Genomic DNA, 24,480 nt, shown 5'->3' on the forward strand with positions numbered 1-24,480 from the left:
ACAACTGCAGGTTCTAGCCTCCCATGGAGACTATTGAAGCATGCAAAAAGTAAAAAAAAAGTTTTTAAAAATGTAAAAAAAAAAAATTCAAAAAAATATAACATTAAAAATCACCCCCCATTCGCCCCATTCAAAATAAAACAATAATAAAAAATACACATATTTGGTATTGCCGCATTCAGAATCATCTGATCTATCAAGCTATGAAAATAATTAATCCGATTGGTAAATGGCGTAGCGCGAAAAAAATAGTCAAAACGCCAGACAGGTGATAAAAAGATCATATCTGCACCAAAATGGTATAAATAAAAACATCAGCTCGGAACGCAAAAAAATAAGCTGTCACCCAGCCCCAGATCATGAAAAATGGAGATGCTAAGGGTCTCAGAAAATGATGCTATTTTTTTTTCTAACAAACGTTGTATTTTTTTTTTCACTATTTAAATAAAAACGATCTATACATGTTTGGTGTCTACGAACTCATAATGTAGAATCATAAAGACAGGTCAGTTTTAGTATTTGGTGAATATTGTAAAAAAAAAAAGAAAAAAAAAAAAAGTCCAAAAAACAGTTGTGGAATTGCACTTGAAGTTTTTTTCCCGTTTTCGAGTACACAATATGGTAAAACCAATGGTGTCATTCAAAAGTACAACTCGTTCCACAAAAAACAAGCCTGCACATGGCCATATTAATGGAAAAATAAAAAAGATATTGCTCTGGGAAAAAGGGGAGAGAAAAACAGAAGCGCAAAAATGAAAAAGGGCTGCGGCGTGAAGGGGTTAAAGGGATAAGTAATGGTTGTTTTTTCATTTTATAACATTTTTTACTCTTTTCAGTGTCAAAATTAAATTTCTACTTTAAACATTACGTATTTTACATACTTAAACTTGCTGCTGACAAGTATGGATGTGATTCCGGAGACTCTCAGAGATCACTCAAAATCCTGCTCTGATGTACTCACTTCTACAAGCAGCACTGCTCATCCTTGAAGGAGTGTGCCCCTCAAAGAATCAGGACCCTCTAGTCTTGAGGTTACTTGCTGTTCAGTCAGAGGGCGGCGCGCATTAAGCGCGTCATCGCGCCCTCTGAACTGTGAACGTCACAAGCAGAGGACCCGGAAGATGGAGCGGCGCGCAGCGCTGGAACGGGACAGGTGAATATAGCATACTCACCCTCCTGCCACATCCCTGCTTCTCCATTGGAGATCGCGGTGAGCGTTCAGTGCTTACGCATACCGCGATCTCCTGGGCTGCGTCACTCTGTGGGGTCCAGACTGCGCCGGCGCTTGCGCAGTCTATAAAGGCTTCGGACAGAGTGACGCTCCCAGCCTTATATTATAGATTATTGTGTATTAGCATGTAAACCCTTTAGGAAACGTAAATCACAACCTGCACACAGTGAACCTGTGATCAGAACTTACCAGAATGAGATTGCAAACAAAATAAGGCCGAGAACCACGCTGCTGATGTATGGGTCATCTACATGGCTAACATTATGCTTCAGTGCAATCCCAAAATTGACAAGTGTAGCAATGGAAGTCCATGTGCCATATGCAGCTAATCCATTATGTACCTAGGAAACAGACACAAGACTTTTAAATAATTCAGAAAAAAGTATGCGCCACTTACCATGGCAGCTTGAATGAAAAGTCCTTAATTTCATGACTTTCATCTTAGATGGTAAGGTGCAGAGAGGTGCGGAGGGAGAGGAGAGAGGACGATGGCCATTTCGCATTACCACGCTTCAACGGGTCCAGGTGAATGACTAATTAATAAATGCTTCCTTTAAAAATGCTGAACATTTCTATTCCTTCCACCATCGGACTTATAGTAGGATAGATTTCTTTCTAGTGGACAATAATAAGGCATTGGGTTGATGCTTATCAGGGAATATTGTTCCGATTACATGGTCGGACCATGCCCCTGTATCCCTGAAATTAGCTCTGCGTCACCAGACTAAGGGTGGTTTCACACTTGAGTTTTTGTCTGCAGCGTTTTTTTTCCCTATATTTAACATTGAAAACGCGTGCGTTTTTGTTTGTACGCGTTTGGTCGCGTTTTGCAACGCATGCGTTTTTTTACTGCATGCGTTCATTTTCAGAAATGCAACTTGTAGTATTTTTTTAGGCTTTTTTGGACCAAAAAAAAGCATGCGTTTTCATGCGTTTTTTTGGGGTCAAAAAATACATTGGAGTCAATGGGGACGCATGCGTTTTTTTGTGCATGCGTTTTTTTGCGTTAAAAACGCATGCGTTTTTATAGTAAAAAACCAGAAAACACACTGATATGTCACCCCCCAACATAAAGGTGATAAAGTGATCCTAACCCTAACCCTACCCCTAACCCTAAGGGATCCTAACCCTAACCCTAACCCTAAGGGATCCTAACCATAACCCTACCCCTAACCCTAACCCTACCCCTAACCCTAGCCCTAAGGGATCCTAACCCTAACCCTACCCCTAACCCTACCCCTAACCCTACCCCTAACCCTACCCCTAACCCTACCCCTAACCCTAACCCTAATCCCTTTAGGGTTAGGGTTAGGGGTAGGGTTAGAGGTAGGGTTAGGGTTAGGGTCCCTTTAGGGTTAGGGGTAGGGTTAGAGGTAGGGTTAGGGTTAGGGTTAGGGGTGGGGTTAGGGTTAGGATCCCTTTAGGGTTAGGATCCCTTTAGGGTTAGGGTTAGGGTTATGATCCCTACCCCTAACCCTACCCCTAACCCTAACTATTTCTGTTTATAGTGGGCTTTTTACTTTATTTTGATGATTGGCAGCTGTCACACATTTCTCAGCATGCGTTTAAAAAACGCAAACGCATGAAAAAACGCATGTAAACGCGTCAAAATGCCGCGTTTTTTTCACCACATGCAAAAACGCATGCGTCAAAAAACGCAGCGTTTGCACGCGTTTACATGCGTTTTTTCACCATGCGTTTTTTTGCGTTTTTTTACCGCAAAAACGCACCCAAAAAAACGCAAATGTGAAACCAGCCTAACCCATCCTCCAGATGGCGGCTGAACACGTCTCTCCTTCTGAAATGAACAGGTAGTAAAGAGAGTGTTGGCGGAACTTACACATTATTTCCATGAAAATTATAATGGGGAAGTAACTGATGAATCCCTGTGGTCAGCGCATAATTCTGTTATAAGGGGGATTTTTTTACCGCAAGCTTCCTATTTGAAGCGCAACAGAGAAAAATATAGAGGCAGTCTTATTTCCCGTCTCAAGCAATTAGACTCTCTAAATAAAGCATCCCCATCTCAGGCATTGTCAGAAGAGATTTGCAATATTAGATTTAAATTGAGAGAAAATCTCTTATTGGTGTATGAACATAACTTTAAAAAGCTTAAATCAAAATTCTATGCAACTGGGGACAGAGCCGATGCGGTTTTAGCCCCCAGGGTCAAGAAAAGAGAGGTAAAATCCAGCATTGATCATCTGGTGAACCCCCCAGGGGAAATATATTAGAAACCCAATGGAGATTGTGAATGAGTTTGTAGGTATTATTCTCAACTTTATAATTTAGGGGAAGATCCTGATGCACCCCAGCCCTCTCCAGTGGTGATTAATTAGTACTTGCAAAGGATTAACTTACCAAAGGTTTCCCAGGAACAATTGAATTTCCTGAACACGCCTTTACTAAAGAGGATATTTGGACCACCATTAGGTCCACCAGAGGTCATAAGGCTCCGAGTCCGGTTGGGTTACCAAATGAGTATTATGACTAGTGTTGAGCATTCCGATACCGCAAGTATCGGGTATCGGCCGATACTTGCGGTATCGGAATTCCGATACCGAGATCCGATACTTTTGTGATATCGGGTATCGGTATCGGATCAATAGGGATGTGTAAAATAAAGAATTAAAATAAAAAATATTGATATGCTCACCTCTCCGGCGGCCCCTGGACATCACGCTGCTAACCGGGAGGCTTCTTTGTTTAAAATGCGCGCCTTTAGGACCTGCGAATGACGTCCCGGCTTCTGATTGGTCGCGTGCCGCCCATGTGACCGGCACGCGACCAATCAGAAGCCGTGACGTCATTCGCAGGTCCTCAATTCCTAGAATTAGGAGTTTAGTGAATGAGAATGACGTCGCGGCTTCTGATTGGTCGCGTGCCGCCCATGTGACCGGCACGCGACCAATCAGAAGCCGCGACGTCATTCTCATTCACAAAAACTCCTAATTCTAGGAATTGAGGACCTGCGAATGACGTCACGGCTTCTGATTGGTCGCGTGCCGGTCACATGGGCGGCACGCGACCAATCAGAAGCTGGGACGTCATTCGCAGGTCCTAAAGGTGCGCATTTTAAACAAAGAAGCCTCCCGGTTAGCAGCGTGATGTCCAGGGGCCACCGGAGAGGTGAGCATATCAATATTTTTTATTTTAATTCTTTATTTTACACATCCCTATGGATCCCAGGGCCTGAAGGAGAGTTTCCTCTCCTTCAGACCCTGGGAACCATGAGAATACCTTCCGATACTTGATGTCCCATTGACTTGTATTGGTATCGGATATCGGTATCGGCGATATCCGATATTTTTTGGGTATCGGCCGATACTATCCGATACCGATACTTTCAACTATCGGACGGTATCGCTCAAGACTAATTATGACCAGTTCCAGAAGATTCTAACCCCCTTACTTCTATGTTTGTACACATTATGGCGAGATAAGGTGTCTATATCTACGGTAAATCTAATTTAGAAGCTATGATTTCTACTCTGCCAAAACCAGGGAAATCTCCGTGTCCTAGCAACTTCAGGCCTATTGCACTCCTAAATTGCGATGTAAACATTTTCTGTAAAATATTAGCTTTAAGATTACATCACATTATTCCCACATTCATTTCCCTGGATCAGGTTGATTTTGTGGCGGGTCGAGAAACAAAAGATAGGATATTTTGAGGCCCATGCTGCTGGTAAAAAATGGACATGTCTATGTGTGGGTTACACAGACACACGGTCCGAGTGACCACATAGACAGGTGCACAACAACACAGATTTCAATGTGTTTATGTGTGTAAGTGTCTACGGTACGTGTGAAAACTGTTGTGGGGAAGCCCCAGGGCCATAGTCGTGGCTGTTTACATGCGCCCTGGTCTCTGCCACATGAATACAATGTCCCTTAGTCAGCATACCTATCAAATGGCAAAAAAGGCAAAAGGTGCTTTCCGCACCTTCAGGGTCACCTCTGATCCATTGCAGGCTCACCCCCGATGATTGCGCATAAGTAAAGACAGAGTCCAATTCCAACTTTAAACGTAGAACTTGTTTTCAATCGCTGCCCGTCCACATCGGTTACAGCATCAACACAGAGTTCTACACCATTCCCATTCCTCACTTTCCCTGTGCTCTTCTCTGTTATTCAGTTTGTACCCGGTTTGCCCCGTCTCAACCGGTACCGCAGCGTCCTCCCTGTTCAGCTTCACTACGTTTAGAAGTTCCCTTGTCCATTTCGCATGGACATGAAGGCCTCTGCCCATGTAGAAAGCTGACACATCCTGGAGCGACCTGCGTTCTAAGTCTGCTGCATTGCTGGCTCACTGGCCCTGGATGGCTGGGCTCTTCATTTGAAACGTTACGGAGCTGCCTGCCCTGACTGGGCTCTATGGCCCCTACTGATTAGAAACAGGAAAACCCTCTAGCTTATCCACGGTTGGCTCCTCCTATGTAAACTACTGTATGTACGCTAATGTACCCTCTCTAGTGTCCACCTTGAGGCACTGCACTTACCCTATCTACACAACATATAAATATATGTACATAGCAACATCGGAAACATTATATATATAATGGGGTGGAGCATCACACGGTCCCAGCACACCCCTTACACTGTCACCACACGTCCCGGAGACATGGACGTGTGAAATAAGACAGGTTAAGGCTATGTGCGTTTTTCTGTGCAGGCAAAACTTGCTCTTTTTGGAGTAAAAAAAGCTGGTTGTTGTTGTGGCTTTTTTTTGCTACGTTTTTATTGTTTATTGTACATATGCTGATAAAGTTTAGTGCCCCCAAAAAACACGATGCAACTTCCTTAGGTTTTTGCACCAAAAACGCATCAAAACCTCATACATGCGCATTTTGTTGCATTTTTGCACTTACTCATTGTTTTCTATGGGTAAAAAAAAAACGCTGAAGGAAGTGACATACTGCAGTTTACAAAAACGCAGCAGTTTTCCAAATGAGTCAGAATAAAAAGACAATGTGTCTGCATGAGATTTCTGAACTCTCATAGCTTTTGCTGGTATAGTAAAACGCACCTTAAAATTTGCATTAAAAAAGACAGCAAAAAGTAAAGCCTAATTCTGCCTTTCCAAGGTATGGGAGCGATCATGCCTGCTGTAAGTACAGGCGGATACAATATATCCATGTAACTAACTCTCCTTTGCTGTTTCACTCATCGAAAAACAAGCTTTACATCAAAGCAGTGCAGAACCACAGATGACCAGCAGGTGGTGCAAGATAACTTTCTATAGTTACTATTTGTACCTGTCACAGTTATTACATTCAGTTCCAGATCTGTTTAAAACAACTACATGTGAGAATTGTGCAGAAATCACGGTAGTATTTGTGGGCTATTATCACAAAAGTCACAGAAGATTTCTATGGTAGTCTTTTCTTACTGGCAAGAATAAATCTAAGGCATTATCCCCCCTCCAAAAAAAACAAAAAACAATCTTTAGTAACTGATTTATATTCAGTAGCATCATTATAACTAAATGTGAGTGCTGTAACGTTCAAAGAGGTGGAAAGTGGGGTAACTGTTCAAATTTGCAATATTTTGGCAAATTCTATAAGAGTTGATAGTATGAGATACAGGTCAGCAGTAGACTGTTACTGGATATTACTTAACAATGAAAATCAGATCTGTGAATATACAGACTTGTGCCCAAAGAATTTAAGCTGTCATTAAAATCAGTCTATGCAAAATAATATATCCAATCATAAAATTGCCATACAATTACAAGCAACTCACCAAAAAGGATATGAAATTAAAAAAACGACACAGAAAAAAGGCAGTCATAGTTACCAACATCATGTCACAATATTAAATGCATTACAGGATAAGAGCAGGCCCCGCAATAAAGGCGGAGGCAGCTCGATTGCAAAATAGTGATGAAACAACCAGTCACACCGACCATTCATGGAGGGAGTTGTGGCAAAATATTATAAACTAGATGGTGGCCCGATTCTAACGCATCGGGTATTCTAGAATATGCATGTCCACGTAGTATATTGTACAGCCACGTAGTATATTGCCCAGCGACGTAGTATATTGCCCAGCGACGTAGTATATTGCCCAGCCACATAGTATATTGCCCAGCGACGTAGTATATTGCCCAGCCACGTAGTATATTGCCCAGCCACGTAGTATATTGCCCAGCCACGTAGTATATTGCCCAGCGACGTAGTATATTGCCCAGCCACGTAGTATATTGCCCAGTGATGTAGTATATTGCCCAGCGACGTAGTATATTGCCCAGCCACGTAGTATATTGCCCAGTCACGTAGTATATTGCCCAGTGATGTAGTATATTGCCCAGCCACGTAGTATATTGCCCAGCCACGTAGTATATTGCCCAGCCACGTAGTATATTGCCCAGTGATGTAGTATATTGCCCAGCGACGTAGTATATTGCCCAGCGACATAGTATATTGCCCAGCCACATAGTATATTGCACAGCGACGTAGTATATTGCCCAGCCACATCGTATATTGCACAGCGACGCAGTATATTGCCCAGCCACGTAGTATATTGCCCAGTGATGTAGTATATTGCCCAGCGACGTACTATATTGCCCAGCGACGTAGTATATTGCCCAGCCACGTAGTATATTGCCCAGTGACGTAGTATACAACACAGCGACGTAGTATACAGCACAGAGCCACGTAGTATATTGCCCAAGGACAGACATCCCAATTACCCAGTCTGTACTAAATGGTCTGTCTGCATCCTAAAAAATATAAGAACGAGAAAGATGTATGAAATACAGGAGGTACTGGATGATATTTTAGCCAAAATATTCAAGTTACGAACTCTGTGCACCATGTCACAAATCTTACTCCAGTCAGGGACTAGAGTAAGATTTCCGCCCTATGGAATGCCAGAACTCATAGTAAATTTCACAAGCCATGGCATCACACTCATCCCACCCGAGCTTTGTCAAAATGGGAAACTGTTGGTAAAACTTCACAATTCACAACATTTTTGTGCAACTCAGCATTGCACAAACATTCTGCAACTTTTCAAAGCAATTTACACTAGAATTCTGGAATAATCACTTTGATGAATCAGGGCCATAGTGTTTAATGTTAACCCCTTAACCCCAGGAGCTTGTTTTGGGTTTTCGTTTTTCGCTCCCCTTCTTTCCAGAGCCATAACTTTTCTATTTTTCCATCAATATGGCCATGTGAGGGCTTATTTTTTGCGGGACAAGTTGTACTTTTGAACGATACCATTGGTTTTACCATGTCGTGTAAAGGAAAACAGGAAAAAAAAATAAATGCGGTGAAATTGCAAAAAAGTACAATCCCACACTTGTTTATTGTTTGGCTTTTTGCTAGGTTCACTGAATGCTATCATTGACCTGCCATTATGATTCTCTAGGTAATTACATGTTCACAGACACCAAACATGTCTAGGTTCTTTTTTATCTATGTGGTGAAAAAAAATTCCAAACTTTGCTAAAAAAAAAAAATTGCACAATTTTCCGATACCCGTAACATCTCCATTTTTTGTGATCTCTGGTTGGGCGAGGGCTTATTTTTTGCATGCCGAGCTGATGTTTTAAATGATACCATTTTTGTGCAGATACGATCTTTCGATCGCCCTTTATTGCATTTTAATGCAATGTTGCGGCGACCAAAAAAAAGTAATTCTGGCATTTTGATTATTTTTCTCACTACACCATTTAGCGATCAGGTTAATCCTTTTTTTAATTGATAGATCGGGCGATTCTGAATGCGGCGATACCAAATATGTGTAGGTTTCATTTTATTTTTATTGTTTTATTTTGAACTTTTTTTTTCATATTTTTAAAAACTTTTTTTTAACTTTTGCCATACTTTAATAGCCTCAATGGGAGGCTAGAAGCTGCCACAAATTGATCGGCTCTTCTAAATAGAGGTGATGCTCAGATTGCCTCTATGTAGCTGAATTGCAGACTTGCTACGAGCGCTGACTACAGGGTGGCACTCACAGCAATCCGGCATCAACAACAATGGAGATCTCAAGGAGACCTCTGGTTGTCATGCCGATGCACCGATGACCCCCAGTGCGCGTATTTCCGGCCCGATGGCCGGAAGCACTTGTTAAATGCTGCTGTCAGAGTTTGACAGCATCATTTAACTAGTTAATAGCTGCGGGTGGATCGCTATTCCACCTGTGGCTATTGTGGGCACATGTCAGCTGTTCAAAACAGCTGACGTGTCCTGGATTTGAGATGAGCTCACCGCCGGAGCTCACATCAAAGCAGGGGATACTGCCATCGGAGTAATAGTACCTCTGATGGAAGTAAGGGGTTAATACTTTCCCACATCGCAGGCTACAGGCCATAACAGTCAAGTTCAGAATGACTGGCAAGAAGTAGGACATGTCCATATAGAAATTCACTAATCTTCTTAAAGGGATTCCCCGATCGTCAGCTACAAGTCTCCAGTTACTGTATGTGACTGCAGACTTATGAATCATCACATTGCATGCACTGTGTGCTGTGAAGATTCTCAGTTGCGGGAGTGGGAGTTCTTGTGACCACAATTATGTGTTATGTATACTCCTAGCCACCTTCCGACTAGACTGTTTCCGGTCTCGCTTAATGCAAGTGTATCTAGCGCCCATCTAGTCGGAATGTGGCCGGGGAATGCATGTCGCACACTTGCGGTCACATGATAGCTCACTCCTGCGACTACAGACTTTTAACTTAAGACCAGACAACATCTTTAATGCATGATCATATCCGCTACTCCATTCTTATCTGATTTGTAATGAATTACTGAAATGGCCAGATATGTTTTGTGTGAAACACATTCTGCTTTAGGGATGTTAGATAAGCATTTTTTGACCTGAAACAACTGAATTGATGATGCAATATCTACACTATCCCACTATATAACTGGGTAGTTTTCCTGCACTTTATGAACAAAGAAACATAATTCATGCACTGTACTATACTGTTACAAAACGAATGCAAACCGCACCAGAAGAACCCCCCTTCCTGATTATAATATGATCCGTCTGGTTTCCATTATGGTGGCACAGGATTTCACCATGGCCTTATAGATAATAAAACATAAGCAGCATTTTCCAATAATACAATTTCCAATATTCATTACAAAAAAAATTCAATATATTAAATGGCAGCACAATCTGAGCAGCTCTAGCCACATTAAAAAAGTTCTAAAACAATGTTAGCACTTTCTATAGGCAAACTGATAGAACAAGAATATGGGGCAAGCAGTCACGATGACATCACTGCATCACACCCGCCTTTGGCACAGCCTTGGCATGGTGCGGCAAGGACTGCCCTCTGCTCTGCCATACTATTCAACTTTATCCGCTTCCTATGCATGCTGATACCATTGCTAGTGGCAGGGCAAAGGGGTCTCTTGTCCTATCAGCTTAGTTCAATTGAAGCTCATGGGGTTGAACTTCAACATTATACAAATTAGCAATCTGTGCAGCCACACAGAGACCCAAAAGGTAAAGGGTCCACTTTCACTTCCAAATGATAAACTATGAGACTCCTAAGAACCCACATACTGTTCTTGCTAAGAGGCCCTCTTCTGTCTGTCCCTGATAACATTTTTCTAACCCTAGACAATTACTGTAATACAATATTCGTACCATTGCTTGATCAGTTATTCTAATATATTGACAATAAATAGCTTTTCGGCTGAAGCTGCAGACATTATTTTAAGGTATGCTTACCAATATTCTGATGCACCACAGTTCGAATGGCTGATTTTGTGACATCCAGTCTGCATACCGGTAACAATTTCTATATGACATGTGAAGCATTAGGAAGATGGTTATTGGTATTAAAGCTAAGAAGACATTCGCATATATAAGGAGCCTGTGGAAAAAAAGGGAAAGAAAAGTAGGAAGTTTTGCTAATCCATCAATATATACTTAATGTATAGACGAGACTGACATATGCATGACCTATCTTTAGCACAGGTCATCAACACCAGATTGGCCAGAGTCGTGATATTGGCATCATGGGCAGTACTTGCACTTCCTATGGCTCGGGATGCCACGATGTCGCAGTGCAACACACATTATGACAGTTGTGGGACCTAAAAAACAACAGGAGGCACCCAGGATACCATCTCCGAGGATACTGGCAGACTGTACTAGTCCAGCTGCCACAGAAGATCAGACCTGATGCTAGAATAGGGCAGCGCAAACGTTTTAGTCAACTCTAATACACAGTGCATGGATCAGTCCGTAGCTCCATAGCTTCATACATTGTGTAGTGACTTTTCTTGGGTTCTGTAGCTTAGCGCAAATTCACCTTAAGCTCTGGTATTCCGACTCTGCACACTGTGTACTTCCAGCAGCCATGTCAGTGGGTGACCAGTTTCAGCCCCTTACCTATCTGATATTGATATGAACAAGACAAGGCTGCACGGCACTCCAATATTCACGGATGAACGAATAGGATGCTACTCCAGTGTTATGCAAAAATAGATTCGGCACACCCAATGCAGATGCAGAAAACAGAAATAATTTTATTGGTATGGGTACATCAACTGTTTGAAAATGTTGACGTTTTGGCCAGAACTAGGACTTCATCAGAACTACAAATAGTAACAGAATTTTTTTTTGTTGTCAAGGTAAAGTACAATTTCAATACAAGGATAGCGACCGCTATACATAGTTTACAATATACAAAAAGAGAAAAAAATAAAAATAAAATAGAAATTGCATTGCTTATAAATTCATATGCCATAGATAAAGTTCCATTTTAATATTCAGTAGGTGCAGCATGATATATAAATTCACTATGCAAAATACTATAGCTGATCTCCCTTTACTTGTCAGAGGAGAAAAAACTAAAAAATTAAAAAAGATAAAAAAAGAAAAACAAAGAAAAAACTAAGATCACATACATTATCTTCAGCTCTTGAGGACGAAGAAAGATCATGTACACCTGAGCTGTAAGAAAAGGGGGGGGGGGGGCAAGAAACAGACATGTTTATACATCCCCAAAACACAGTGGTAACATAGGTACAATAAACCATTCAATGCAGTGTCACTATTTATAGTGGTTGCTATCCTTGTATTGAAATTCTACTTTACCTTGACAAAAAAAATTTCTGCTACTATTTGTAGTTCTGATGAAGGCCTAGTGCTGGCCGAAACATCAACATTTTCAAACAGTGGATTTACCCATACCAATAAAATTATTTCTGCAGTTTTCTGCATCTGCATTGGGTGTGCTGCATCTATTTTTGCATGATATTGATATGACCTATCCAATGGATAAATATATTAGTCCTGGTACTGTGCTTCTCCAAAAATAAGACATGGTCTTATGTTATTTCCAAAAAATAATATAAATAATATAAATTTCCAAAAGGAATTTTACCTAATGTATATGACAAATAGATGTGGTATCAATTCCTTTTGGAAATTGTGGGTCTTATCATGTGATGAATCATTGTGGTTTGTCCTGATGAAGAGGTGTGAACACCTCGAAACGCGTTGACAAATAAAAAGCGCATCCATACCATTTTGGTCTCTCATTGTATATTGGACCTCTGTCAGTGTGGATTTCCACTTTTCCTCCAAGTTTGTCTTCACATTGGTGGATCTGTCTGCAGCAACGTATCTCTACAAGCTAGCATGGGGTTGTGACTTTCACAGCCCCTTGAGGTGAGCAAATCCTGTTTTAACTATTTCCTTTATAAATCAGATAAGACCATATTGTGCTTACTGTCATTCCAGTTTTCATGTCATTCGAGCTTTGCTTCTGCAGTATCGGACAGACACAGTAGCACTGAAACTGATTGGATCAGGCTTGTGAGCAGCGCTTGCAGCCTCTGATAGACTGCAGTGGTGCCTGCTAACCCAGGCAATGAGAGTATACTATAAAATTAAAAAGTCTCACCATTTTGAACAGCAGAGTGGATTTTTAATAAGAGGTAAACTGCAGGGTTGCTTGTTTTCACAAGCACTTTCCAATTTTACCCATTTATCAAGATGAGACGACCACTTTAAATACCTGCAACAATAATAGCTAAACATAGATTTCCCCAATAATATGACACTATGATAGTAATACTTACTCCCTGTCCCACAGGAAGAGCCAGCCAATATTAAGGAGATTGTTAAGTATCCACAATGCAAAAAATTCAGGTGGATGAATTGCTGGTTGGAGGTAGATGCGGCCCCTTTTATTGCTAAAACAAAATGGAGATTTGTTAGTATAGTGTGGAATATACATTAGATAGATATTATATGATTATCACAGATATTCCCATTAAATTGTAATGGCCAAAAAACTGATAATAGGTTAATAAAAAAATGTTTTCCTCTTCCAAAGCAGATAAGTTGTAAAAATGGAAGAGTTTTACAGATGTGGTGTGTCGAGTGTTGAGTGGTCACTAGTGATGAGCGAATATACTCGTTACTCGACATTTCCCGAGCACGCTCCGGTGTCCTCCGAGTATTTTTTAGTGCTCGGAAATTTAGTTTTTATTGCCGCAGCTGAATGATTTACATCTGTTAGCCAGCATAAGTACATGTGGGGTTGCCTGGTTGCTAGGGAAGGACACAAAAGTGGATACAGACAGGACAACAGAGGATCACAGCTGATTCTTTTTGTGAGGTAAAACATTTCCCTGACTGTTTTTAAAGGGAACCTGTCACCCCCCAGGTGTTTTTAACCCCTTCATGACCCAGCCTATTTTGACCTTAATGACCTGGCCATTTTTTGCAATTCTGACCAGTGTCCCTTTCTGAGGTAATAACTCAGGAACGCTTCAACGGATCCTAGCGATTCTGAGATTGTTTTTTCGTGACATATTAAGGTTCATGTTAGTGGTAAATTTAGGTCAATAATTTTTGCGTTTATTTGTAAAAAAAAAAACGGAAATTTGGCGAAAATTTTGAAAAGTTCACAATTTTCAAATTTTGAATTTTTATTCTGTTAAACCAGAGAGTTATGTGACACAAAATAGTTAATAAATAACATTTCCAAAATGTCTACTTTACAGCAGCACAATTTTGAAAACAAAATTGTTTTTTTGCTAGGAAGTTTAAAGGGTTAAACTTTTTTTTAGGGACCACTTCACATTTGAAGTCAGTTTGAGGGGTCTGTATGGCTGAAAATACCCCAAAGTGACACCATTCTAAAAACTGCACCCCTCAAGGTGCTCAAAACCATATTTAAGAAGTTTATTAACCCTTCAGGTGTTTCACAGCAGCAGAAGCAACATGGAAGGAAAAAATGAACATTTAACTTTTTAGTCACAAAAATGATTTTAAGCAACAAATTTTTAATTTTACCAAGGGTAAAAGGAGAAAGTGGACTGTGAAAGTTGTTGTCCAATTTGTACTGAGTACGCTAATACCCATATGTGGGGGTGAACCACTGTTTGGGCGCACGGCAAGGCTCGGAAGGGAAGGAGCGCCATTTGATTTTTTGAATGAAAAATTGGTTCCAATCTTTAGCGGACACCATGTCACGTTTGGAGAGCCCCTGTGTGCCTAAAGATTGGAGCTCCCTCACAAGTGACCCCATTTTGGAAATTAGACCTCCCAAGGAACTTATCTAGATGCCTAGTGAGCACTTTGAACCCCCACGTGCTTCACAAATTGATCGGTAAAAATGAAAAAGTACTTTTTTTTCACAAAAAATATCTTTTAGCCTCAATTTTTTCATTTTCACGTGGGCAACAGGATACAATGAATTCTAAAATTTGTTGGGCAATTTCTCCTGTGCACACCAATACCTCATATGTGGGGGTAAACTACTGTTTGGGCGCACAGCAAGGCTCGGAAGGGAAGGAGCGCCATTTGACTTTTTGAATGAAAAATTAGGTCCAGTCGTTAGAAGACACCATGTCGCATTTGGAGAGCCCCTGTGTGCCTAAAGATTGGAGCTCCCCCACATGTGACCCCATTTTGGAAACTAGACCTCCCAAGGAACATATCTAGATGTGTGGTGAACACGTTTTACCCTCAAGTTTTTCCTCAAAAATGATTTTTTAGTCCTCAATTTTTTATTTTCTCAAGGGTAACAGGAGAAATTGGACCCCAAGAGTTGTTGTCCAGTTTGTCCTGAGTACGCTGGTACCCCATATGTGGGGTAAACCACTATTTGGGCACACGTCAGGGCTCAGAAGGGAAGTAGTGACGTTTTGAAATGCAGACTTTGATGGAATGGTCTGCGGGCATCACGATGTGTTTGCAGAGCCCCTGATGTGCCTAAACAGTAGAAACCCCCATAAGTGACCCCATTTTAGAAACTAGACCCCCCAAGGAACTTATCTAGATGTGTGGTGAGCACTTTGAACCCCCAAGTGCTTCACAGAAGTTTATAACGCAGAGCCATGAAAATAAAAAATCTTTTTTTTCCTCAAAAATGATTTTTTAGTCCGCAATTTTTTATTTTCTCAAGGGTAACAGGAGAAATTGGACCCCAAAAGTTGTTGTCCAGTTTGTCCTAAGTATGCTGGTACCCCATATGTGGGGGTAAACCACTAGTTGGGCACAAGTCAGGGCTCGGAAGGGAAGTAGTGACATTTTGAAATGCAGACTTTGATGGAATGGTCTGCTCCTGATGTGCCTAAACAGTAGAAACCCCCATAAGTGACCCCATTTTAGAAACTAGACCCCCAAGGAACTTATCTAGATGTGTGGTGAGCACTTTGAACCCACAAGTGCTTCACAGAAGTTTATAATGCAGAGCCGTGAAAATAAAAAATCTTTTTTTTCCACCAAAATTTTTTTTTAGCCCCCAATTTTTTATTTTCCCAAGGGTAACAGGAGAAATTAGACCCCCAAATTTGTTGTGCAATTTTTACTGAGTATGCTTATGGCCCATATGTTTGGATAAACCACTGTTTGGGCACACGTCGGGGCTCGGAAGGGAGGGAGGACCATTTGACTTTTTAAACGCAAGATTGGCTGGAATCAATGGTGGTGCCATGTTGTTTGGGACCCCCTGATATGCCTAAATAGTGGAAACCCCTAAATTCTAACTCAAACACTAACCCCAACACACCCCTAACCCTAATCCCAACCCTAACCATAACCCTAACCACAAGCCTAACCCTAACCCCAACACACCGCTAACCCTAATCTTATCCCTAGTTCCAAACCCAACCCTAATCCCAACCCTAACTCTAATTCCAACCCTAACCCTAAGGCTATGTGCCCATGTTGCGGATTTGTGCAGATTTCTCCGCACCATTTTTGAAAAATCCTCAGGTATAACGCACTGCGTTTAACCTGCGGATTTACCGCAGATTTCCTGCCTTTTTTGTACGCATTTCACCTGCGATTATACACCTGAGGAGCAGGTGTAAAACGTTGCGGAATCCGCACAAAGAATTGACATGCTGCGCAAAATACAACTCAGCATTTCCGCGCGGTATTTTCCGCACCATGGGCACAGCGGATTTGGTTTTATGTAGGTTTACATGGTACTGTACACCACATGGAAAACTGCTGCGAATTTGCAGCAAAATCCGCACCGTGTGCACATACTCTAATTCCATCCCTATTTCTAACCCTAATTCTAACCCTAACCCTAGTTCTAACCCTAACCCTAGGTCTAACCCTAACCCTAGTTTTAACCCAAGTTCTAACCCTAACCCTAGTTCTAACCCTAATTCTAACCCTAACCCTAGTTCTAACCCTAACCCTAGTTCTAACCCAAGTTCTAACCCTAACCCTAGTTCTAGCCCTAACCCTAGTTCTAAAATGCTTGGGAGGGGTGACAGGTTCCCTTTAACCCCTATGAGACAAAGCCCTTTTTCATTTTTGTGTTTCTGCTTTTTGCTCCCATTCTTCCCAGAGCCAAAACTTTTATATTTTTCCGTCAATATGGCCATGTGAGGGCTTGCAGGACAAGTCGTGTTTTTGAATGACACCATTGGTTTTACCATATCGTGTACTCAAAAACGCAAAAAAATTTCCAAGTGCAGTGAAATTGCAAAAAAGTGCAATTCCACAAAGTTTTTAAAAATTTTTTTTTACCATGTTCATCAAATGCTAAAACTGACCTACCATTATGATTCTCCAGGTCATTAGGAATTCATTGGCCTCAAACATGTCTAGGTTCTTTTTTTATTTATGTGGTGAAAAAAATCCAAAGTTTGTAAATAAAATAAATAAATACAACTGTGCCATATTCCGATACCCGTAGCGTCTCCATTTTTTGTGATTTCGGGTTGGATGAGACCTTATTTTTTGCATGCTGAGCCGACATTTTTATTGATACCATTTTGGTGCAGATACGATCTTTTGATTGCCCGTTATTGCATTTTAATGGAGTGTTGGGGTGACCAAAAAAACTTAATTCTGGGTCTTTTAATTTTTTTCTCATTACGTCGTTTAGCGATTGGGTTAATTCTTTTTTTATATTGATAGATCGGGCGATTCTGAACGTGGTGATACCAAATATGTGTATGTTTGATTTTTTTATTGTTTTATTGTGAATGGGGCAGAGGGGGGGTGATTTAAACTTTTATATTTTTTTTCATTTTTTTAATATTTTTAATAACTTTTTTTTAAACTTTTGGCATGATTCAATAGTCTCCATGAGAGACTAGAAGCTGTCATAACCCGATCGGCTCTGCTACATACAGGTGATGATCAGATCACCTGTATGTAGCAGAATACCTCACCTCCGGCAGTGACAACCATAGAGGTCTGCAGGAGACCTCTGGTTGTCACGCCAACCCATCAGTGACCCGTGATCACGTGACGGGGGTCACCGATGGGCGGATTTCCGGCGTGATTGCCAGAAGAGCCACGGGTGGATCACGATTCCACCCGTGGCTGTTCCTGGCACATGTCAGCTGCTCAGTACAGCTGACATGTCGGAAAAGATGTCGCTGCTGGAGCCCACATCAAAAGGTGAGACGCGACATGCGCAGTACTAGGATGGCGCATGTCGTGAAAGGGTTAAGCAATGTTTTACTTCAAAGAAAAAAATGTTTGCGATTCTGTGCTGTAATGTCTGTATAGTTTTTTTTCTACCCCCTCCTGCCCAGGAGATATGGTATGATCAGACCATGCCCTTGTACTGTCAGACACAGCCATTACACAGTACACAGCAGGGGCACATTCATAAGATTATCTCAGCACAGGAACATTTTTTTAACACATCCATTTGGAGAAATTATTTTTATTCCAAGATCTATTGATTAAAAATAACTTTGTTTGTGGGGCAACCCATTTAACAGCACTCCCCATTTTCTATCCAGAGGGAATTCATGGCAGAGTCTCAGTACCTCCAGAGGTTTTGGGCCACCAAGCTTCCAAGCAGCTCTCTAACAGCTTTACAAGATGGAGCTTTAGGGTATGTGCACACGTTGCGGAATGTTGTGCGGATTTTTCGGCACTGATTTTAGTAAATCCGCAGGAAATCCGCACTGCGGATTTACTGCAGAATTACCATGGATTTACCGTGGTTTTTATGCGGATTCCACCTGCAGTTTTACACCTGCAGATACCTATTGAGGAACAGGTGTAAACCACTGCTGAATCCGCACAAAGAATTGACATGCTGCGGAATAAGCAACGCAAAATCTGCAGAGTGTGACAATAGCCTTATAACTGGCACCTTGTGTAACCTAAAATTGTTTCCAGAATATATTCTATGTACACATTACTTTTGTACTGTGCTTCACTGGAAAGCCATGATGTTAAAACTGTATGTTCCATTACTGTATGTCTGGAAATGTGACCCACAATAATTCTTCTTTGTGTACACAATGTTCACACTTCTGAAAAACAACACAAAAAATAGATAATGAAGCGGAAAAAAAAAAACTTAGTGTATTCTGCAATTACCTTCTGAATAAAGTCGAAACCACATAGATGATCCAGAGTCCATTCCAAATATATATAATGGACCATATAGAGAACGTCCAGCCTGCAGGTGTGGCATCAAGTGGGTAATTGGCAGAAATATTGCCGGCAGTTGTGAGGAATAGGTCTAATTATATAAAATAATTAGAATTTATTATAAAGACAAAACTGCTTAAAAACCAAAATAAATAAAAATAAATAAATCAAAAGTCAAGCAAATACATGTACAATGTATTCTGTCCTCTTGGAAGGTTTTCTACAATATTTTGGAGCGTGTCTGTTGGAATTTTTGCCCAGTTAGGCCGGCCTCACACTAGCAAGTTTTACGGACATATGAGCGCATTAAATACGTCCGTAGCAACACGCATTCCACACGGCCCAATTATTCTCTATGCCCCAGCTCCTATCTGCCGTATTTTACTGATCCGTATTATACGGCTTTCTACGGCCGTAGAAAATCACAGCATGCTGCGTTTGTCACCGTATTGCGCAAAAAAATCGCCAATGCAAGTCTATGGGGGCCCGAAAAATACAGATTACACATGGACCAGCAGTGTGACTTGCGAGAAATACGCAGCGGTGTTAGCGAGAAAAGCCGGCAATTCAGTGCGGTGTACAGTAAAATCACACTGATAGCTTACAATAGAATAGGTGGAATAAATGTGTACACATAGAATACGTATATATATATATATGTCATTGAGACACATATATGTATATATATTAATATTTCATCCAGCGCTAGATAGCTTAAAAGCCGGTAATTCAATTGCCGGCTTTTGCTATCTGCTTCCTAAACCCGACATGATTTGAGACCTGGTTTACATACAGTAAACCATGTCATATCCCCCTTTTTTTTTTGCATATTCCACACTACTAATGTTAGTAGTGTGTATGTGCAAAATTTGGCCGTTCTAGCTATTAAATTAAAGGGTTAAATGGCGGAAAAAATTGGCGTGGGCTCCCGCGCAATTTTCTCCGCCAGAGTAGTAAAGCCAGTGACTGAGGGCAGATATTAATAGCCTGGAGAGGGTCTATGGTTATTGCCCCCCCCCCCCGGCTAAAAACATCTGCCCCCAGCCACCCCAGAAAAGGCACATCTGGAAGATGCGCCTATTCTGGCACTTGGCCACTCTCTTCCCATTCCCGTGTAGCGGTGGGATATGGGGTAATGAAGGGTTAATGCCACCTTGCTTTTGTAAGGTGACATTAAGCCAGATTAATAATGGAGAGGCGTCAATTCTGACATCTATCCATTATTAATCCAATTGTATGAAAGAGTTAAAAAAACACACACATTATTAAAAAGTCTTTTAATGAAATAAACACACCGTTTGTTGTAATATTTTATTGTACGCTCAATCCACTGGCTGAAGACCCTCGCTCTGTGACAAAGAAAAAATAATAAACCAACAATATACATACCTTCCGTAGATCTGTAACGTTCCACGTTTCATCTTCCAGATGTGCCTTTTCTGGGGTGGCTGGGGGCAGATGTTTTTAGCCGGGGGGGCAATAACCATGGACCCTCTCCAGGCTATTAATATCTGCCCTCAGTCACTGGCTTTACTACTCTGGCGGAGAAAATTGGCGGGAGCCCACGCCAATTTTTTCCGCCATTTAACCCTTTAATTTAATAGCTAGAACGGCCAAATTTTGCACATACACACTACTAACATTAGTAGTGTGGAATATGCAAAAAAAGGGGGATATGACCTGGTTTACTGTATGTAAACCATGTCTCAAATCATGTCGGGTTTAGGAAGGAGATAGCAAAAGCCGGCAATTGAATTACCGGCTTTTAAGCTATCTCGCGCTGGATGAAATATTAATATATATACATATATGTGTCTACTGACATAACAGTATATATGTTTTTATTATTTTTTGAGCACATGGATCCCTTGTATATCCGTATGTCGGTTTTGCAAGCCTGCGAGAAAATCTTGCAGTACGGATGCCATACGGATTACATACGGAGGATGCCATGCGCAAAATACGCTGACACACCCTGCCTACGGAGGAGATACAGACCACTATTTTGGGGACTTTTCAGCGTATTACGGCCGTAAATTACGGACCGTATTTTTATACGCTGAGTGTGACGCTGGCCTAATCCAGAAGAGCATTAATGAAGTCTAACATTGATATTAGATGAGTGGGTCTGGCTTGCAAGCTTCAGTCTACTTGGTCCCAAATATGTTCGATGGGGTTCTAGTCAGAGGTCTGTGCGGCCAGTCAACTTTTTCCACACCAAACTTACTTTACCATGACTTTATGGATCTTGCTTTGTGCAGTGGGCCACAGTCATGCTGGAACAGAGAAGGACCTTCCCCAAACTGTTCCCACATAGCTGGAAGCTGCCCACTGTATAAAATGTCCTGGTATCCTGAAGCATTAACATTTCCTTACACTGGAAATAGAGGACCTAGACCAACGCTTGAAAAAAAAACCCCAATGCATTATCTCTCCTTCAGGGTATGTGCACACGATGCGGATTTTGCTGCGGATTCGCAGCAGTTTCCCATGCGTTTACAGTTCAATGTAAACCTATGGGAAACCAAAAAACGCTGTGCACATGGTGCGGAAACGCAGCGGTTTACATTCCGCAGCTTGTCACTTCTTTCTGCGGATTCCGAAGCGGTTTTACAGCTGCTCCAATAGAAATCCGCAGTTGTAAAACCGCAGTGAAAACCGCAGAAAAACCGTGGTAAATCTGCTGGAATCCGCTGCAGAAAAATCCGCAATGGACCCAGAATACGTGTGCACATACCCTCATAGTCCAGAGGTGTTCTGCATCATACCACTTTATCTGAAGTTTAGAATTGTGCTTGGTGATGTAAGGCTTGCATGCAGCTGCCCGGGCATAGAAACCCTTAAAACTCCCAGTACACAGTTTTGTGATAATGTTAATGACAGAGGATCTGCAGTTATTGAGTCAGTTGAGAACTGGCGACATGCATTACACAGCTTAGCACTTGGTGACCCGGCTGTGTAACTTTACATTGTCTGCATCTTCGTAGCCAAGTTTCTGTGATTCTAATAAACTTTCACTTTTCAATAATATCACTCACAGCTGATTGTGAAATATTCAAACGGGAAGACATTTCATGACCTGACTGGTTACACTGGTGATATCCAATTATAGATTACTCTCCAATTCAGTGAGCTCTTTAGAACAACCCATTCTTTCATAAAAGACTATAAAGGTAGTAGTGGCCACGGGGTGGATGTTACATGTTTAATACTTACATGCCAAAGGTTAAAAATGCATAAAATAGTGTCGCTTTCCTATTATGTTACTGCTGCATATTCCTTATATATTCATATTATTTAATAACAACATTCGTTATGACATGCTGCTTCCTGTATGACATGCCAGGCTATGACTGGAAGTGGTCAGTATAGAACCAGAGCATTCCATTCAGTGTCTGTTACAGATGTAGCAGAGCTGAATGTGTTGAATTTGATCTCTAACTCTATAGCGCTGTACAATTTGTTCTATACAAAGAGCCAAACTGTAAACTTGCATGTCTTTCTAATCCCGGAAACAATCTAATCACATGACCTTATGGTTTCGTACTTCATTTCCGGCATTCCATTATTACTTCTTGTATTATTCCAAACAATTCAGTAAAGCTTGTGACTCCACAAACGTAAATGTAACAATCTAATTCCTGTTATCAGGGGGGTGTATATGTTACTTACCTTTTTGAGCTATGGCTGACAAGATATTGAAAACCACAGTACAGATGTAAGAGATGAGCGAGAGGCAGATGAGGAACATCAGCTCTACGTTATATGTCTTCTTCATTGTGCCAGGTGAAGTAGAGCCAAAGACATGGGCTTAGGTAGGCCAAAAATCGCCTGCTGGATGGTGGAATCTCCGCGCTGGGCTTATATACATGAACTGGAACATGAAAGTTGTATAAACATGGAGCTTATCTGTGAGACTTTGTACTTAAGTAGTAACGAGCCTTAGGAAACATCATTAGCTGTTCTTCACTTTATTGCAGGCAATGAGCTCTACTTGTGTAGCAGTAAAAATATGTGTAGGAAAGAAAAGCCAAAAACCTGTCAGTAAACATAAGCTTCCTGGTTAGATAGTAACTAAAGGGAATTTTTATAAAATAATTTATATTTTTATTTTGTTATTGTTAAAACAGATAGAAATAGAAGACAATATGGTGCAAACTAATAAATAATGTTATGCCCCATATACTGCATGCAATGGTAGGGCGTAAATCACATTATAGTAGGAAAAATAGTTAAGGTGACAATATAAATCAGATAGATGGTCAATTCTGCCAAAATCAAGGATGATTTTAGGGGCCAAAATAGGTTTATCTATTTTAGCCATTTTTACAGAATATACCACAAATACTTACTACACTGTGTGCAGAATTATTAGGCAAGTTGTATTTTAGAGGATTATTTTTATTATTGATCAATAACTATGTTCTCAATCAATCCAAAAGACTCATAAATATCAAAGCTTAATATTTTTGGAAGTTGGAGTGGTTTTTTTTAGATTTGGCTATAGAGGATTATTTTTATTATTGATCAATAACTATGTTCTCAATCAATCCAAAAGACTCAGAAATATCAAAGCTTAACCCCTTTCTGCCATTAGACGTACTATTGCGTCCATGTGGGGTGGGCTTTTCTTCCCAAGGACGCAATAGTACGTCATATGCGATCGGCCGCGCTCACGGGGGGAGCGCCGCCGATCGCGGCCGGGTGTCAGCTGTTTATCGCAGCTGACATCCGGCACTATGTGCCAGGAGCGGTCACGGACCGCCCCCGGCACATTAACCCCCGGCACACCGCGATCAAAGATGATCGCGATGTGCCGGCGGTACAGGGAAGCACCGCGCAGGGAGGGGGCTCCCTGCGGGCTTCCCTGAGCCCCCCGCAGCAACGCGATGTGATCGCGTTGCTGCGAGGGTCTCACCTCCCTCCCTGCTCCCTCCAGCCCCGGATCCAAGATGGCCGCGGATCCGGGTCCTGCAGGGAGGGAGGTGGCTTCACAGAGCCTGCTCAGAGCAGGCACTGTGAAGCAGCCTGCACTCCTATCAGATCAGTGATCTGACAGAGTGCTGTGCAAACTGTCAGATCACTGATCTGTGATGTCCCCCCCTGGGACAAAGTAAAAAAGTAAAAAAAAAAAATTTCAAATGTGTAAAAAAAAATTAAAAAAAATATTCCAAAATAATGAAAAAAAAATAAAAATATTATTCCCATAAATACATTTCTTTATCTAAATAAAAAAAAAAAAACAATAAAAGTACACATATTTAGTATCGCCGCGTCCGTAACGGCCCGACCTATAAAACTGGCCCACTAGTTAACCCCTTCAGTAAACACCGTAAGAAAAAAAAAAAAAAACGAGGCAAAAAACAACGCTTTATTATCATACCGCCGAACAAAAA

At 41.2% G+C, this 24,480-nt stretch overlaps 1 protein-coding gene across 1 annotated transcript in view; it reads right to left on the reverse strand.

Moving 5' to 3' along the window:
* The window catches only part of LOC138642660 (uncharacterized), a 54,755-nt gene extending 31,780 nt beyond the window's left edge, over nt 1–22,975 (reverse strand). The window contains exons 1-5 of the mRNA XM_069730972.1: nt 22,757–22,975; nt 19,031–19,175; nt 13,291–13,404; nt 10,928–11,072; nt 1,421–1,572 (exon numbers count right to left, since the gene is read on the reverse strand). Of these exons, the coding sequence (XP_069587073.1) occupies nt 1,421–1,572; nt 10,928–11,072; nt 13,291–13,404; nt 19,031–19,175; nt 22,757–22,862 (662 nt within the window). The 5' untranslated portion in view covers nt 22,863–22,975. The remainder of the gene's footprint in view (nt 1–1,420; nt 1,573–10,927; nt 11,073–13,290; nt 13,405–19,030; nt 19,176–22,756) is intronic.
* Nucleotides 22,976–24,480: the final 1,505 nt, after the last annotated feature.

The sequence above is a fragment of the Ranitomeya imitator genome, chromosome 6, assembly GCF_032444005.1.
Source record: "Ranitomeya imitator isolate aRanImi1 chromosome 6, aRanImi1.pri, whole genome shotgun sequence".
NCBI lineage: Eukaryota > Metazoa > Chordata > Amphibia > Anura > Dendrobatidae > Ranitomeya > Ranitomeya imitator.